At 64.4% G+C, this 18,295-nt stretch overlaps 1 protein-coding gene across 5 annotated transcripts in view; it reads right to left on the bottom strand.

Moving 5' to 3' along the window:
• Reep1 (receptor accessory protein 1) overlaps positions 1–18,295 on the bottom strand; it is a 95,988-nt gene that overhangs the window by 2,045 nt on the left and 75,648 nt on the right. For 4 of the 5 annotated variants that reach the window (XM_047522817.1, XM_047522820.1, XM_047522821.1 and 1 more), the window contains exons 6-10: positions 14,932–14,982; positions 9,783–9,960; positions 6,983–7,018; positions 2,247–2,398; positions 426–493 (exon numbers count right to left, since the gene is read on the bottom strand). In XM_047522817.1, coding sequence (XP_047378773.1) covers positions 426–493; positions 2,247–2,398; positions 6,983–7,018; positions 9,783–9,960; positions 14,932–14,982 — 485 coding nt within the window. The remainder of the gene's footprint in view (positions 1–425; positions 494–2,246; positions 2,399–6,982; positions 7,019–9,782; positions 9,961–14,931; positions 14,983–18,295) is intronic. The other variant, XM_047522819.1, reaches the window with a different exon arrangement.

Below are 18,295 nucleotides of genomic sequence, written 5' to 3'. Positions count from 1 at the left end.
CCTTGCAAGTTCATTATATTAAGCCAAAAGCCATAAATATGTACATCAGAGTCCAAAGTAGTAGTACCAAGAACAAAAAAAAAATCTTTAAAAAAATTGCTTCGTTTGCATTTACAGGACTAAAAACTAAGTGTGCAACAGACAAATGACAAATGTACACCGGGCAGCACAGGAAGCACGCTGCTGTCTGCAGCGCCCACCTGTGGTGGAGATGCACCCACCTCAGAGGGCGTGACGGCCACCCTGCTACCACCCTTCCCTCCAGCCTCTCCCCAGCAAAACAAAGAGAAGGAGAGAAGAAAAGGGGAAAAGAGAAAGATCCGTGGAGGCGGAGTGCGCGGAGAGGCGGAGCCGAGTGGGACCAGCTCTTTAAGGCAGAGGAGACTCGCTCTGTGGGTCCGCGGCTGATGGCTCATCTCACTCACGTGGTTTCGGTGGCCGAGGATGAGGTACTTTTCTTCCTGAAGCGAGATCGAAGGAGTCTAGGCGGTGCCTGGCAGAGAAAACAGAAGACACCCTCCGTGTGGCACGGCCCGCGAGCCATGCAGGACGTCAGCAGGAGCGTGGGCAGCGGGCAGAGGGGTCTCCCTGGGTCTCCACGCACCCACCCCCAGGCTGAGCCCGCCAGAAGGCCCCGCCTCCCACAGGCGGCTCCCCGTGGGAGCCAGTCCCTGGGGCAGAGGGCAGTCCTGTGCCCGCCTGCAGCAGCGCTTCGGACAGGGACAGTGACTCGGCAGACGCCCCTCCAGCTCTGGGCTCTGCCGCTTCTGCACTTCCCTTGGGAACTGGCCTTGCGTCTCTTGGGACAGGCCTGAGTGCCCAGTTCCCGCTCTGGAAGCAAAGCCGGCCGGCGCCCCACAGACCACAGCACACAGGCAAAGGGACTAGACCAAGGGTCACCCAGCCCGCAGGTGGCTCTCAAGGGGCCCTCCTTCCATGGACAAGGCCACAGTTGCTGGGAAAGGACAGGGAAGACCCCTCCTGCAGAGCATAGGGTGGGGCACCCTCAGCCCCCATGCCTGCGCATGTCCCCGCGGCGTCCTCGCACCTTCTGACCAGCCCCTGAGCCCACCTCAAAAGCCACCTTGCTGAGGCTTCCCTGGGCCCTCGCCACCTCTGTCCTCAGGGTGCTGCCCATGCCCACAAGAGGGCTCTGCACCCTGGTGTCTGGGGTGGGGGAGGGGTCTGCCCAGCCTCCTCCCTTCCTGGGGACAGGCCAGGTCCAGTTCAGTGCCCAGCAGGAGGGAGTGAATGGACCAGAGCAGGTGCGGCCTCCCGCCCATCCTCAGGCCACAGTGCCCTGGGACGCTCACCAACCACTGCTGGCCACAGCCCAGCAGGTGGTGACCCTGTTTTCTAAGGCCTGTCTGGGCAGTTGGTAAGCAGTGGAGCGGGCTGCGAGCTGCAGACCACAAGACCGAAGGAGCACAGCTGGGGCCCCCCAGGGAGGCTCAGCATAAGGCCCGGCCCGGGCAGGGCGCCCAGTCTCTCCAAAACCCGACCCAGGCGTGCCTGTCCTGGAAGGAGCATGGTGGATCCTGCACGTGAAGGTGGCCCAAGTACACTTCTGGGGTGGCTGGGACACCAGGCCACTGTGCTTGTGGGGGGCATCGCAACACCTCCACCCTGACCTCAGGACTCAGCAATGGGGAACTGGAAAGAAGACTGCGCGGGGCAGGGAGGAAGTCTCTGGGGTCCCTGATTCTGCTGGCCTTGCCCGAGTCCCCACCACGTCTCAGAACAAGGCCCTCCCGCTGCCCACACCCTGTCTACATCTGCAGCCAGCCGTGCCCCGTGCGGACAGTGTTGGCTTTGCTAGTCTGAAGGGCTGGGCCCTGAGACCAGGCCACAGACAGTGGCTCTGCACCCGGCACACGCTGTGTCCTGGAGATGGCGGGGAGAAGCTTTTTTATAAGTACGTCAGACAGCACGTTCCGAGTTCTCCTTTCCCAAAAGACGGATTTAGGTTGCCTTTCAGTCACACATCATCTTAGGTGAATAATTGCTGGCATTAATGGGAAAAAAATCAAAACCTATTGCCACCTTTCTCATTTCTAATAAGATTAGCAGGGTCTCCCACGCCACCCAGCCTGGGTGCCCAACAGTTTGCTGAAGGAAGATCTTGCTAGCCCAGCACCAGGAGGTGTTGGGTACCCCACAGGATGCCACCGCCGGACCCCCCAGGTCTCCAGGCAGAGCGCCTAGGCAAACCCACGCTCCAGCCCGCAGCCCGCGCCGCCCGGTACCTCCAGGGGCGAATCCGTCCTTTTCGGTGCTTTATACTTGTACATGAAATCCAGCAGGTCCTCCTCCTCGTCGTCAGAGAACGCCAGTGGGTTCTGGACCCGGTGGGGCTCCCAGGCCTTCACACCACCCTCAGCCACATCTCCCTCAACCACTTAATGTCCATGTACAATCTACACGGAGGAGAAAGGGCAGCAGGGAGGGTCAGCGTGGGCGGGTGGGCAGGCTGGGGTTAGGCACGCAGCACCACACGCCAGACCTGTTAGGACAGCCGCGGCCGGGTCTGGACACCTGCAAGACCCCAGGCACCGTGCACAGGACAGCCGCAGGCTCAGAGCGCACCCGCCAAGAAGGAGGCAGGCACGGCGCTTCCCCGCCGTCCAGACCCTCGGCGCGGCCCCCGCTGGCTGGAGAAGGCTGTGCTCTAGACGGGACAGTGGGGCGGCTGGGGGAGCCCGCTGCCCCCGTCACACACAGGACAGCGTTGACACTGCGCTGCACGTGTGCAGGCAGCTCTCCCGGAAGCCGCAGGGTAACCCACGCAGAGCCTCACTCCCAAGGCCCAGCCTAGAAAGGCAGAGGAGCCCAGGGGGGAGAATCTGAGTGTAGCCGCTGTGGGGCAGGGGCCAGCAAGGTTCCTCGGCAGATGCCCCGCAGCTCCTCACTGGTGCTGCAGTCCATTCCATGCTACCAGCAGGCTGCACGGACTTGCGATGCAGACCCTTCTCCGCCACCCCGCTCACCTACATCCAGACTCAGTTTTCTAGGCTGCATACACTGTTTTTGCCCAGAATCACAGAAGGCAGAGCTACAGGCCTCGGCCCATCTGGTCCAACGCCCTGTGGTCTGCAGATAGAAACCTGAGCGCCTCCTAACACGTGAGGGCCTGGCTGCACCAGGACCCTCAGCTGAGTCCTCACGTGGACTCCCACGTGGCCAGCAGGGGGCAGCAGCAGAGCATGGCTGCCTCACCCAGGCCTCGCCCAGGGGAACTGAGAGGGCCATCTGCCAGGCTGCGCCTTAGGGAGGGCCTGAGAGCATCCACCTCCCTGCGTTTTTCCGTCTGTGCCTCCTTCTGCCTGTTTACTCTGCACTCTGGTCCTTTGCCCTGCCCAAATCCAGCTAGACGCAGGACCTTGAACATGGACACCCATGGTCTGGGAGAGACTTCCAGAAGACTGACCCTCCACGGGCTTCCCCACCAGAGACCGCAAAGGCTTAGGGTCCATACCAGGCAGCTGGTGCTACACAGCCTGGCTCTCACGTCAGCTCACAGCTCAGCCCAGCAGACAGCGTCCTGAGGCGTGTGGCCACACCGGTCCTCCCTCACTCCCTCTGAGCCCTGTGCACGCCCACTGAACTGCGTGAACCCTTGCATGGTCTCGGAGATGACGTGCTGGTCCCAAGTCAGAGCTCAGCACCCATCCGCTCTGGACCCACATACCTCCTGACTGGCAGGAGGAACACCAGGCAGCACAACCCAGGGCCCAAAGCCCCAGGGCAAGGCAGGCCTGCAGAAGCAGCTCCGCTCCAGGGGGAACCCACATCCTGGGCCTGGGCCTGACACGGCTGAGTCCATGCCTCTGCAACACACGTGCGGTTCCCTCTACATCCTACTCCAGGGCATTTCCGGTACTGAAGGCTGTGGGTATTGAAGGTGGCCCAGAGTCCCCTCAAGATCCCAGGGCATCTCCCAAGTCGGCCATTCTCCTGGCCTGGATGCACTGAGGCCGAACAGTGAACTCACACATTACCAAAATAGTAATGACCACCTCGAGAGGGAGGCGAAAGGGCTTCCCGCACCCTCTCCACACTGCACCCTTGAACCAGGGCTAGGGGTCAGAAAGAGCGTCCCTACAGCCCCGAGGAGGGCAGGTGTGCCCAGCCATCCAAGCAGGAATAGAAAACCAGTGCCCAGCTGAGCCGAGTCTGGGAGCAAGGGAGGCTGGTGTGGGTAGCTGGGGGCGGAAGCAGCCCCCAGAAGCAAGCGCCCCCTGGCCACCGAGTCCTTAGCTGTTTCTGCCAAGAGTGTTGGTGATACTCTTCCCTCCGGGCCTCGGAGGGCAAGTGTCCTGCGCACCTATCCTCCAAGCCTGTCCTTCCTCCTTACAGAGTGAGGAGCAACAGGGACCTTGGCCACACCCCGCTGATGGCCACACCTTCAACTTCCTGCTGGTCCCTGGCCATCCTGCTCACCAAGCGTCTTTTCTCTTACTTTGATTTTCTGCGTCACATGCATTTCCACAATCAGATCATTTGGGAACAGGGAGGAGCATGGGGAGAGGCTGAGTGGCCCGGCAGGATACTGCAGTGTGTCCCCTCAGTGATCCTGTCCTGCAGGTTGGCGCAGAACACGTGGCCGGCAGTCCTCAGCGCTGGCAGCGGCCCGAGAGGCTGTTACTGGGCACACCCTTGTGCCCGATGGCCCAGAGAGAGCTCGTGTGCGAGCGGCCTCCCAAGCCGGGCGATGGCCACGGCCACTCCGAATCTCCGGAGCTGAGCCCACAGAGTGGCTGCCTGGAGGCCCACGGCTGGCAGGGGAATGGGCATGTGGCCTGGCTGCCCGTCTGTGCCAGTGACCGGCCAGCACTCCCAGCAGGTTGGCCTCTTCTGTCCATGGGGGCTGGAAGGGGACAGGCCGAGTCCGCGCACTTTAAAGGCCATGCCAGCCCTGGGCCGCCCACCCCACAGAGCAGCAGAACCCAGGTTAGCGAGCAGCCCACACGGCACACGTTAGCGGCACACGTTAGGGGCACACGTTAGCGGCACACACCAAAGACACGCCCAGGGCAGGCCCGACACTTACATCCACGCCCACCGCCGCCACCGCCACCGAGGGAGAGAAGACAGGTTAGGAGGCGCTGGGGGCGAGAGCCACGCGCTCACAGCTCCCGCGGCCGGCGCCCCGCCACGCCCTCCCCACCGCCGTGCCGAGCAGGCGAGAAGGTCCACCTAAACCACGTCCCACGTGCTTCATCTGAGGGTCCTCCGCCTGCGCGTGGGCAGCCATCCCGAGCACAGGTCGGCGTCCATCAGGGCCCAGGGACGGGGAGGGGAGCTGGCTGCAGGGGCGGGAGGGGAACCGCAGGAGGGACCGTTCTGGAACCTGAGATGCGCCACCTTGCGCTCCGGGGCAGCTGGTGCGGCCCCAGGACGAGACGCCCCGTCCTGCACTAAGACCTGCAGTCGCAGCTCTTAGGAGGTTGCCCTTTCTGCCCAGGGGTCCTAGGGCCCCCACGTGCCCGGGAACGCCTGAGCCCCCAGGCTCCGGCCCAGCGGCCCCCAGGGGACACCACTTCAGGGGACCAGGAGGACAGGGTCCGTGAGCCTGAGGTCTCCTCTCACCCTCTGCCTCGGGTGCCCGAGAACCTCCCCAGGACCGCCCGCTGCCACTGCCGTCAGCTGCCAGGACCCAGGGCCGTCGAGGCCAACCCACCGCCTTACAGAGTCCCGCTGGGGCTGGACTGCGACCCAGAGACCAGCGGACAGCAACAGGGCCACCTGCCTGCCTTCCCCTCGGCAGGCTGCAGGCCGGTGCCTCCGGCCTCCTGAGCCAAGCCAGCTCCTCCCTGGGAGGCAGGAGGGGCGCAGGGCCTGGTCAGTCCAGCACTCTCTGGCCCCGGCATGTTCCATTAAGGCCAGGCAAACAGGAGCAGGGCACGGGAGAACAACCCGGCCACCAAGCGGTCACTCGCACTCCGTGCAGGCAGCAGCAGGCGTCCCTGTCCAGCACTAAGAGGCCCAGACTGGTCTGCCCTCCCTGGAGTCTCCTGGCTGCTCTAGGACAGGGTGCTAACAATACCCTTGGAAAGACTTTCACAGCTGTTTCACAACAGGGCAGTGGGCTGGAGAAGCAGGGACCTTCGTATCCATCTTAAGATGAGGAAACTAAGGCACAGAGTAGTTAGGTGATTTACAGAAAGTTGCACAGCTAGTAAGTGGCGAAGCAGGACCAGGGCTCCCTTGGCTGCATCAGGACTACCCCCTGGGGGTCTTGTCAAGTTCCTGGGCCCTTACTTCCCAGAGTACAGGGATGCATGACCATGTGGTGATTGAGAAATGGCCGCACACCTCTTTGTTTTTGGTACTAGTGACTGGACCCAGGGAGCTCTACCACGGAGCCCATCCAGCCCTTTTCATTTCATTTGAGACAGGGCCTCACTAAGTTGCTGAGGCTGGCCTCGAACCTGCATCCTTCCTGCCTCAGCCTCCCAGGTTGCTGGGCCTGTAGGCGTGTGCCACAGTTCCTGGCTGTGTGACTCCTTTCCTCAAGGCCTGGAGGTTAATCCTGCCCTCAGATGTGGGATGGACTTGATGACTCACTTCCAACAAAAAGAATGAGAAGTGGCAGGTGCAACTTCAAAGGCTGGGTCATAAAAGGTAGGTGGCTTCCCGCCTACCCTCCCTCTGCGGTCCCTCGCTCTGGGTCATCATCCACCGTGCTACGAGGACGCTCAAGCGGCCCTGGAGAGGCCCAGGTGGGAAGGAGCACAGGCCTCCAGCCCACGGTCACTAGAGGCCAGGTGGGCATGATCCTCCAGCTCAAACCTGCAGAGGACGGGGCCTGGCCGCCCTGGGACCGCAGCCCCGAGGGGCCGCATCGGGGAAGCACAGTGCCTGCGTGGTGCCGAGTGACCCGGCCCCGGTCCTGCAGCTGGAAGGGAGCCCGGGTGGCAGCTGCTCCTGGTTAGCGTGGCCTCCCGAGGCGCCGGCAGGCTGAGCAGCGCTGTGTACTCACCTTTCCGCGTCCTGCAGGTGGAGCAGCAGGTGCACACTGTGGGAACGGGGCTCCATCAGCGAGGCCCCAGGACCAGCCCCAGCACCAGGGAGGCCCCGGCGTGGGAACCCAGCGCGTTCCGCACGGAGCTTCCCGGGAGCAGGTGTCTGCCGAGACACCACGTGGAAGGGGTGCTCCTGAGCACCCCTCGCCTGGCTCCAGTTTCCTCTGGGAAAACCCACCACCCACTCCCAGAGCCTCCTGCTCCAGGCCATCCGGAGCAGAAGTCCTCTGGACACCGCCCCAGGCCAGCCTTGGACCCTGAGTGCTTGGCGTCTCTGCACGGGTGTTGGTGCCCGCGGGGTCTTGGCACAGGGTGGGTGCTCCCTAAGGACGTGCCAACTCCAGATCCATTCTTCCCACTCCCTGTGCATCCTTCCTGGTGCCAGTGCTAGGCAGTCCGTGCATGGTGACCACGTCCCTCCCGTCCACTCTGTGGGGAGGGCAACCTCAGTCCTGCCTGCCCTGGCGCTTCGAGGGCCTGAACGCCACACGGCTGGGAGGCGGGTGGCTGCCTGGCAGTCCCGGCCCGGGTGTGCGAGCAGGGCGGCCCATCCCTCTCCATCCGGGGGTGGCAACGCGTCCTCCTCGGAGCCCAGGTGGGGCCCACGTGCAGCGCACTGGGCGCCTGTGCTGGGGTGGCCACCGAGGGAGGCACCCCCGCCAGGAGCCTGCCTGTCGGCGACGCGGGGCCATCTGCCTCCCGCCGTGGCCGCTTCGCTCTCAAGACGCAGAGGCTGAGGAGCTCTTTCTTCTCATTTCCAGGGTCTCAGGGTCCGTGGGGCTCCCTGCCTCCTGACTTGGGCCTGCTCGGCCTCCATCCTAGACCTCCCTGGCCTTCCCCCCACGTCTTTGCAAGCCGGCCACTTGGCACAGCACACTTTTTTTTTTTGTACCAGGGAAGGATCCCTGGGGCACTCCGCCCTGAGCCACATCCCCAGCCCTGTTTTGTATTTTATTGAGAGTCAGGGTCTCACTGAGGTGCTTAGGGCCTCGCTAAGTTGCTGAGGCTGGCCTTGAACTCGTGGCTCTCCTGCCTCAGCCTCCCTGGCTCGCCCCCAGGAGTCCTCAACTCCTGCCCCTGGCCACGGCTTGCCAACGACCTTCCTCCCCTCTCAGTCCTGAGGCACAGCCGCCCAATCCAGGTCATCTGGCCCTCGTGAAAAGGAGAAGCTGAGGGAATCCTGCCCATGACCGAGTCCTCGCGTCCTCGGAGGGCCCTGGGCACTGTTCTGAGACGCGTACCCTGCTCACGGGGTCCGCACAGCCCAGGAGGAGCCAGCCGAGTCCTGCCCCTCCACCGGGCCTGGGCCACCTGCCCTCTGTCCTCACTGAGAAGGCTTTTATTTTAGGCCCCACAACAGCTGGGTCAGCACCACTGGTCTCACTGCTGGGTCAGTACCTCCCTCCCCGGCCCCCACCACAGGTGCAGAGGCCGAGGGAGGGCGGCGAGGACAGGCTGTCTCAGCACAGCGTGCTCCAGCCACTGGGGTGCCAAGGGCGGCAGACCATCTCCCCAGCAAACGGTCCCCACGCCGGGAGCACGCTGGAGACCTGGAGACACCATGTCCCTTTAGACACCCAAGGCTCTCACAGTTCTGAGACGGCTCTGCATGACCTGGGGGCGTTCTAGGCAGGAGGCCCAGCGTCTGGTCCTGTGCACTGGCACGGTGCATGACCTCTCTGGGCCGGCTTCTACGTGGTCTCCTCTACCATGGCCAGGGGGACTCTAAAGGAAAAGGGGTTTCAGGGCCACAGACACACCTCCTACCACAGCAGGACTCCTACCAGAGTCCAGCATTACAGAGCGCTCTCCCGGGTAAGATGGGTAGCGATGGCCTCCACACACTGCTCCCAGGCATGTCCTAAGCACTCCACCTGGCTGGTCCCATGACAGCCCCCACAGGGTGTCTTCCTGCATACAGACAGGAGTCTGAGGTTCAGAGAGGACGGGGGCCCTGCTCTGGCCTCTGGGTCACATGTGGGCAGTGTCCAGTGGGTCAGAAGCTGGGGCCACAGATTTCCAAAGAAAGGCCCACTCCTGCCCCTTAGGCCAGGGAGGGGAGGAGGCGCTGACCCAGCACCGTCCCTACACCCACGTCCACCTTGTGCTGAGAGCCCAGGCGACCATCAGCTCCCAAGAACATCTGGAAAACCCAGGTCCATGCCCTGCCGTCCAGGAGCCTGAAGCCCAGGTGGACAGGTCGGATGCCAGGGTCCCACACAGCACCTTTCACCGCAGACCACTGAGACCCCAGGGCTGGGCCTGGACTCCGCCTGTTGAACAAGCCCCAGGAGTCCCCCGCGGGCAGCCTCATGCGGGAGCTGACAGCCAGCTAGTCCGTGGAGGCAGCTGTGTGGAACAGGGGCAGGGGCCTGCAGGTGGACGCGTGGTCAGGGATGAGCAGAGACAGCAGAGTCAGGGGCGGAACTGACCCGGGAAGAGGGCTGCGGCCCAGGGCCGGGCGGAGGTGCTCAGGTGCTCAGCACAGGTGAGGCGTAGGAGCCTGGGGCCAGGGAGGAGAGACCTCTCTGTGGCCTCCGATCGGCACTACCACCTCACCCCTAATCTCTGGGCAGTCAGATGGTGCAGGCGACCACTTCCTGGCGTGGTGAGTGGCGCTGCCCCTTGGCTGGCCTGGCACAGTCTGCAGGACAGCTCTGCTGGTGGCAGGGCCAGGCCAGGGTGCACAGCACGCAGTGGACCAGGCCTCTCAGTGCAGGGGGCCCAGGCGGGGACCAGGGGAGGCGGGCGGCCTACCTGAGCTGCTGGCGCTCTCGGACGCGCTCCGGGACATCTTGGGCTGGCCGTGTTTGCCGCTGGCCCGCCCAGGCCCGGGCGGCGGGGGGCCGGAGGGAGCGGGGGCACCGTCGCCCCTGATGGTGGTGAGGTCCTGCATGCTGAAGCTCCGGAGTCTCTCTGACAAGGCGCCCTGTCCCTGGGCACAACAGGGGGACACCCGTCAGAGCCTGGACACGGCTGGGCAGTGGTGGGAGCAGAGGACACGGCTGGGCAGTGGAGGGAGCAGAGGCGACAGAGGCCAGGAGACCCAACCCCAGGGCCACGAGGTGGACGTGAGGTTGGGTGGACCCTGCAGAGGGCAGTGCTGGACACGGGAGGGTCCACCTCGCTCGTCCTGCCTGCTCTGGGCTCCGCAGGCTCGTCTCCAGGCTCCTGCCCTCTGCAGACCCTCATGTAGAGCTGGGGGCTGGGCAGACCCTGCGAGGGGCCGCACCTCAGGGTCTGCTGGCTAGAGGCCGCGGGCAGCCTCCTGGGCTTCACACGAGCGAAAGTCCATATACGGCTACGTTTCCTTGTTCTCAACACACAAGAAAACCAGAACCTAACTTCCACGTGCACAGTCCTCAGTCTTTCCAAAGGAAATCGAATACAGACCATGTTTTTTAATGCTTGAGGACACCCATTTCTTTTTTCTGTGCAGCTGTTACTGTTTATAAGGCACGTTTATTTATGCTGTGCATTTGAGCTTCATAAAATACCCAAAAGGTAATGAATCAGGGAGGGAAAATAATATATTTTTTTAAAACCCACTCACTGTAACCCTTTCCTGCTGTGAAGGAGCCACAGAATGAACCCTGGGAGGGAAATTATTATTTGGCTTAAGAAATCGGGATAAATCATCATACTGGTGGGAGGGGCCCTGGCTGCCTGGGAGGGGCGTCTCCACGGTGGACAGTGAGGTGCCCACCATGGGGTGCAGCCTCACCCAGCTGAGCTCCACTTGGGGAAGGAGACCTGGGGTGGGGCAGGGCTGGCAGGAGGCCGAGAAATGGGCCGTAACTGCTGGACCAGCCGGTGAACTCGGGCAGCTCAGAACCATGTGTGGACAGCCTGGTGCGCCCAGCAGTGGTGGGAACAGGGACAAGGAAAGCGGAGGTATTTTATTTGGACAATGGAGGGAACCCAGGGGCCCTTGACCACTGAGGCACGTCCCCAGTTCCTTTTATTTTTTACTTAGGGACAGGGTTTTGCTAAGCGGTTTAGGGCCTCACTAAGTGGCTGAGGCTGGCTTTGAACCTGCCTCAGCCTCTTGCGTCGCTGGGATTACAGGCCTGCACCTCTGTGCCTGGCTAGTTTTTTCATTTACTTAGTAAAAAATCATGGCAATGGAATTAGACCAACGAAGCACGGCGATTTGCTGGAGTCGCAGCTGCAGACAGGATAAGGGCGCCAGCGCAGGAGGGCAGGACGGGACCGGCCGAAGGTCTGGAAGAGGCGTCAGGGTGGACACAGTGAAGGTGCTTTAGAAGGTGAAACAGCAGCTCCCAACGCACCAGAGCACAAACACCAGGCGCTGGAACCACAACGACCCAAAGAAGAGCACTCACAGAGTCAGTGCTTACAGCCACATGCACACACAAGCCACACCGTGCGGGAGAACACCGGGGAGCAGCCAGCACCACCCTGGCAGCCTCGGCTGCTCTAGAGTGGCGGGAGGCAGGCTCTTCCAAGACCACGAGGCTGCGCCCGCCCCCCGCGACATCCCTCCCAGACCTGAAGCCAGCCAGCCATGATGAGCTGACTCAGAAACGTGTTTACGACACGTACGATGTATTTCTTTATTTGTGCAGTGCTGGCAATGGAACATGCCAGGCGAGCGCGGACCACGGCACCACCCCTGCCGTTTAGAATTTGGAGGACGAGACTGATTCCAGAAAGTGTGAGCCACATTCCACTGACCAAGCCTGAGCGCACTCGGCAGGCCGGAGGGCATGCGCTCTCTCCTGATGCTCCTCCCGCCGAGCAGCCCTTATTGGGCACTTTCTACCGCCACGCCCTGCGGCAGGTGTTACTGGGAAGGAGCAAAAACGCAGCTCCATTTCTGACAAAATGTAAGAGGAAAGTGCAAAACCAAGAGCCGTATCCGAGCCCCGGAAGAGATGGGCCCTGGGAGGCGGGCGCACACCCCACTGCACCGGCCACAGATGGACGCCCGCCTCTCCTCTCAGGCCCTCGCCGGGCGCTGCGAGGACTCCATGGAATCACGCCCTTGGACACCCCCGCAGAGACCCCGCAGAGGCTGTTCAGGACGCCAGCGAGCTGCTGCTCCCTCCATTTTTTTTTTTTTTTTTTCCCGCGGTGCTGGGTATCGAGCCCGGGCCTTGTGCTTGCGAGGCGAGTGCTCTACCAGCTGAGCTACATCCCCAGCCCTGCTGCTGCTCCCGGAGGCGCCGGCGTCGCTGTGGACATCGGAGAAGAAGACCGCTTCCGGCCAGAGGACGGGGGCTTCATGACCCCAAGCCCACACCAACGGCCCGGGCAGACTCCATCGGCGTGGCCGCCAGCTCCTGCACGTGCGCAGACCTGAAGGGAGCAGCATGGGCGCCCCGTGTCCACCTGCTCTCCCAGGAGCCAGCCGTCCAGTCAGTGTCACCGCATGATGAAGACTGACGGTGCTGATGGGCAGGGCGAGGGTACAGAGGCCGGGAACGGCTCGGCACCCACCTGGCCCCTGCCAAAGGAGACCAGAGCGTCACAGAAAGTCCTGAAAACAAACCAGCCCTGACACCACAGCCGGCGGAGTCGGCGGGGACCTCCACCTCTCTCGGAGCCTCCTGGCCCTGCTGGACCCCGCTCAGGGCCTCCTGGTCCTGCTGGGCCCCCGCTCAGGGCCTCCTGGTCCTGCTGGGCCTCTCTGCTCAGGGCCTCCTGGTCCTGCTGGGCCTCCACTCATAACCTCCTGGTCCTGCTGGGCCCCCGCTCAGGGCCTCCTGGTCCTGCTGGGCCTCCACTCATAGCCTCCTGGTCCTGCTAGGCCTCTCTGCTCAGGGCCTCCTGGCCCTACTGGGCCTCGGCTCAGAGCCTCCTGGCCCTGCTGGGCCTCCACTCATAGCCTCCTGGCCCTGCTGGGCCTCCACTCATGGCCTCCTGGCCCTGCTGGACCTCCACTCATAGCCTCCTGGCCCTGCTGGGCCTCCGCTCAGAGCCTCCTGGCCCTGCTGGGCCTCCGCTCAGAGCCTCTTTCCCGTTCACCTCCTATGGTGCCCGCACAGCCTGCCCCTCAGCTGTCTTGACGTTCTGGATGTTGTCTTCTGGGAGAACCAGTAGTCCTTGGCTATTCTGCAGAACTGGACTCCCTGCTGTGGGACAGTGACTCCAGATCTCCACGGTCTGGAAGGGCTCAAAGCATCCTCCCGAGGTCCAGCAAGCCACACTGGTGTCCACGCGCAGCTGGGAGGCCTGCGGTGCTTCGGGCTCTTCCACCCAGGCTTCCCCGGACGTCTCTGGCCCTGTTCCTGAAACTGGAGGCGAGGTGCACGGCCAGGCTGCCTGCGGCGCCTGGTGCCGCTCTGCCCCGGGCTTCTGGGAGGGGCGTCTTCTCTTCCCGAGGGTCAGGAGGCGGCCGTCCTCGCTCTCTGCCTCCGAGAGCAGTCCAGGTGCCTGAGCCCACGTCTCAGGACAAGGGGACTCGGGGCCACCCACCAGAGTCTCGACAGAACCGGCCAGGGGAACAGACAGCGTGACTGCCCCGGCCTCCTGTCCAGGGCTTCCTTCCGACCGTCCCAAGGCGCTGCGCCACCTGAGACGGGCCCTGCTGAGAGCTGCGCGTGCCTGCCGGGGCTCCCTGTGGCCTGAGAGTCCAAGGAAGGCACCGGAGTCTGCGGTCGGGAGCGCCTCCCCGGGAGAGGGTGGCGGCTCAGAGCGGCCTGCGGTACCAGCAGCCCACGAGAAGGCGCCAGGAGCAGCGCCCTCCGCCAGCAGCCCGTGGCCGGAGGACCCAGGTGACGGACGGGCGTGAGGAGTGGCGGCAGGAAGCTGCCCGGTGTCCTTTGGCGGAGTGTCTGCGTGGCCGCCTGCCCCTCAGCGGAAGGAGCGCTGTGCCCGCTCTCCCCCCAGTGGCACTCGAGGCTCGGTGCAGGGGGTCCGGGCGGCTCTCACCGCAGCCGGCCGCTTCCGTCGCCGCCTGCGGCCCCCTAGCCCGGAGGCTGCGTTGGCTGCCCTCCAGCACGGCTGCGGCAGACTTGGACAGACGGGGTCGTCCCACTCTCCCGGGCTGCCCGCAGAGAGGTGTGGCGCCGGCAGGTCCCCGACGGCCTGCTGCGGAGGGGCCTGGGGCGTGGCCACAGGAGTGCACCCGAGCGGCGGGGGCGTGGGGCAGGCCGGGGTCCTGGGGGCCTGCCCTCCGCTGGCCTGGGCCGGCTGGGTGAGATGGGGCCAGTGGGAAGAGGAGCAAGTTTCTCAGGCCCTGTGGCCCCTGGCAGCACCGCCTCACCCACCTCCGAGGGGCCGGGAGCGCTGACCAGCGGAGGTGCCCGCCAGTGGGCAGCAGGGGAGGGGCCTCTCTCCAGTGCCCCGTGGTCCCTTCGGAATCGGCCGGGACGTGCCTTCCCTTCAACTCGGCAGCGCCCACTGCCCTCTCTGGAGGCGGGCTTGGCGGAGGCTGACGGGCACCTCATCCAGCAAAGTGAACTTTAAGGCAGGACCAAGAGGGAGGGACAGAGCCCCCATGAGGCGGCTCTTCCCAGGGGACCCCTCCGCGCAGGAGGGGCACCCGCCGCTCAGCGGACGCAGCCACGGGCCTGCCAGGCCCCCTGCAGTGTGGCACCCCCGCCTGCAGAGCCAGGCCGGCGCCTCCCCCGCCGCGAGGTGGCCAGGCCTTGCTCAGGGAGAAACGGGAAGATGGCATGGCAGGGAAGGGCCACCGCAGGACACAGCAGGGAAGGGCCACCGCAGGACACAGCAGGGAAGGGCCACCGCAGCTGCAGCAGGCCGCCGCTCGCTCTCAGGCACCAGGAGGAACGCGGGGCTGGTTAATCAGGGTCAGAGCAACCGGCTAGCAGCACCGCACACTGGGGGCGGGGGCAGCAGCTGACCCGGACCAGGCCCAGAGGCGGGCCTCGCCCCGGCTGGATCAGTTTGGGTTAGTCACACCTCTCAGCGGGGTTACCTGCCCTTCCCTGACGTCCAGAGAGGAGACAAGGTGAAAGAGTCGAGCCACCTGATAAAGGGGAAGGGACACGCATAAAGCAGCAGCCGCGGCCACGCACAGGCCACGCTCCCAGTGGCCAGAAGCCACCAGCTGCCTCCTTCCTTCACTCATGGCTCCTGAGCCACTCCCTCAGCCCCCTGGATGCCCAGGCTGGTCACTGGCTCCCTGAGCCACCCCCTCAGCCCCCTGGATGCCCAGGCTGGTCACTGTCTCCCCAAGCCGCCCCCTCAGCCCTGCTGGGATGCTGGGCTCTGTGTGGTCCTGCAGAGGGGCAGGGTGGGAGCCAGGCAGGTCTGCCCAAGGAGGTCAGCTCCAGCTGGGTGTGGGACATGAACGAGCATGGGAACAAGGGGCAGTCCAGGGCAGGAGGGTGTACCGCTGGCTGGACACTGGGCACTCAGGGGAGGCCTCTGCAGGAGGGGTGGCCAGGCTGGGGCGTGGACGTGGAAGCTCCAGGCATGCTGGGGACACTGCATCGGCCCACCTGGAAGAGGAGACCTTGGTGCGGGCAGCGGGCAGGAGCGGGTTCCAGTGGCCAGGCTTGGTCTTTGACAAAACCTGAGCTGGCCCCTGGGTACGGGCAGTGGGCTGTGTGAGGACAGCTGGATCTTAGAACATTCTGGACCTGCAGGGGCACAGGACTAGCCCAAGGTCTTCCTCCTCTTCTGCTCAGCCTGCAGCTGGCAGTGGACATCGGGAAGGATTGGCTTTCCTGGCCTCCCTCTGGGAAGTGCTGTGACAGCAGCAGGCCAACCAAACCCTGAAGGCTGGTGGGCGGCGTGGGGACCCGGTGCCCGTGGAGCCCCAAGGAGGGAAGAGCAGGATGACAGGGCAGCACACAAGGCCAGAGCCCGCAGCCCCCTGCCCACTGCGCAGGGCCACCTGCTGGACGCTCTGCCTGGCCAGCTCATCTAGAGGGAGTGAGCGCAGATCTCTCTCCCTGGGGTATGGAAGGGGCAGGTGGAGGTGAGAAGTGGGGAGGGGCAGCACAGGAGCCGCGGGACACCCCGTCCATCCCCTAGAGAAGAGTGCAGCTACGGCCACCTGTCACAAGCACACTCGCCCACCACGGAGCTTCACGGAAACTGCACCTTATGGAGGCAAATCTGTGGTCCCGGTTCTTTAACTCTGCATTGAAATGCTGCCTACGCTTGCCTCCAGGTTGGGAGCTGCCTGGGGCCCTGGCCTGGAGGTTGGGAGCTGCCTGGGGCTCTGGCCTCGAGGTTGGGAGCTGCCTGGGGCCCTGGCCTCGAGGTTGGGAGCTGTGGGGCTCTGGCCTCGAGGTTGGGAGCTGCCTGGGGCCCTGGCCTGGAGGTTGGGAGCTGCCTGGAGGCCCAGGACTCGAGGTTGGGAGCTGTCTGGAGGCCCAGGACTCGAGGTTGGGAGCTGCCTGGAGGTTGGGAGCTGCAGGGCCCTGGCCAGGTCCTTGGGTGTGTGGACGCACCCTCGAGCTCCTTCTGGTGTCCACAGAGAGGGATCAGAAGGGGTGGGGCGGCCCTGCAGAGCCCAGGACTGTAGCTGAGGCTGAGATCCTCACTGGCCAGCAGTGGTCTCTCGGGGCTCTGCAAGGCCCGCTGCTCAGTGTCGGGTGGGCTGGGCAGGGAACCAGGGGCCTTGCTGTGAGGCCAGCGTGGCAGTCAGGAGCGGGGGGACCTTGCTGAAGAGCCCAGCTGCCTCCCTGAGCAGAGGCCGTGCTGGGCGCTGAGGCCCCATCCTGCACAGCCGCCCCCTGGCCTTCCTGCTCTGTGGGCGGATGGCGGGGCCCTCCAGGGCCCATCCTGGGGCTGTCCAGCAGGAGGAGGAAGCCCTGGCAGGAAAGCCCACCAGGAAGGCAGGGCACGTGGGAGGGACGAGAGCGGGAATGGCCACCCTGCCCAGTCCACCTTGCTGCTGCCCAGGGCCAGTGCTTGTCCACGGCGAGGAGGTCACAGCCAACTGGTACTGGCCAGGAGCCAGGGTGCTGTCTTGAAGCCCACCCTGGGGACACCTGGTGCTCTACTGGGGGCAGCTAAGAACACGGAGACCCTTCCTCCTTCAGTGCTCATGGGTACCTCTCAGCGCGGGCAGGACCAGCGGTAAGTGACCACATGGGAGAGGACGGGGTGGGAGAGCCAGCTCCACCTGGGGACAGGGGAGTCCACGGAGGCGAACCCACCCTTGAGGGTGGGCAGGACCTCAGAAGCAGAGCAGGCCTGCAGGAGCAGCAGAGCGCAGGCGGGGCGAGGGGACGCCGCCCACTAGCAGTGCCCACAAGCAGTGCCCAGTGGCCGCTTCCAGAACAGGGGAGGCAGTGCTGTGGGCACAGCACCACGAACTCCAAGCGGGGAGAGGCAGCCACGGACGGGAAGCGGGAAGGGCAGTGGACCTCTGAGCGGCTGCTGCACTGGCCCCAGCTGAGGGAGGCAGAGGAGGAGGAAGGCCAGAGGAGGACAAGGAGGTCAAATGGCTGGGACCTGAGGAGCAAATGGGGAAGGGGTGGCATCACGGGTTGCCGAGACCTGGAGTGGGGGCCAAGAGATGGTGACCACACGGTCATCAGAAAGGCAGGCCTGGGCAGGGCAGACTTGGGATGAGGAGTGTCCACTGAGAGTGCTGAGGCCGAGCCCCAAGCAGAGGAACCGGCAGGGCTGCCAGGCGTCTGGTGGTCACCAAAGGCAGGACAAGCAGGGGGCGTGCCAGGATGTGGGCGCGAGTGAGGGCAGAGAGTCCACCCCACCGTGAGGAGCCCGGGAGCGGCGGGCGCTGGAGAGCAGCGGCCATGTGGCCCACCCCTGGTGGGAGTCAGGCCATCTTCGGGACCTCATGGGTCAGTCAGGCTCTTCACCAGGGCCGTGCAGGCAGACTTGACCCTCGAAGCCGCTCGGAACCCAGGGGCCAGCATGTCGGGTCGCAGCTGGTGCCTCCCGGGCCTCCCGCCTGGCTGAGATGCAGGTCTTTCCACCATGGAGGGAGGGAAGGGAGCGTCCAGGGAGCCTCCGGGGTCCCTCGGAGACTCACGGGAGCTGGGGTGAGCACAGAGAGGGGCTGGAGGGAGGGGCCCTTCCAGGCGCCTTGGGCAGGTTGTCCACAACCCTCAGACGCGTGCTGTTTAAAGCTGGTTGCCGTGGTGAATTCTAAACGTTGGCCCGCTGTCCCACAGTCCTGGCTGAAACAAGAAGGGCTTCGCCATATGAGCTGGCACGGCCGCTGGGGAGCGCTCCTCTGAGGGAAGGGACAGGCAGGCTCCAGGAGCTGGCCCCACGGGTCCAGCCGCACAGGTGGGCAGCCAGAGAAAGGGGGTGCGGTCCTGGACTGACAGCCCTTGGTGCCTCTCCCGCCTGGG

The sequence above is a fragment of the Sciurus carolinensis genome, chromosome 13, assembly GCF_902686445.1.
Source record: "Sciurus carolinensis chromosome 13, mSciCar1.2, whole genome shotgun sequence".
In the NCBI taxonomy this organism is placed as follows: domain Eukaryota; kingdom Metazoa; phylum Chordata; class Mammalia; order Rodentia; family Sciuridae; genus Sciurus; species Sciurus carolinensis.
This window is presented reverse-complemented; position numbering and strand designations above follow the sequence as displayed.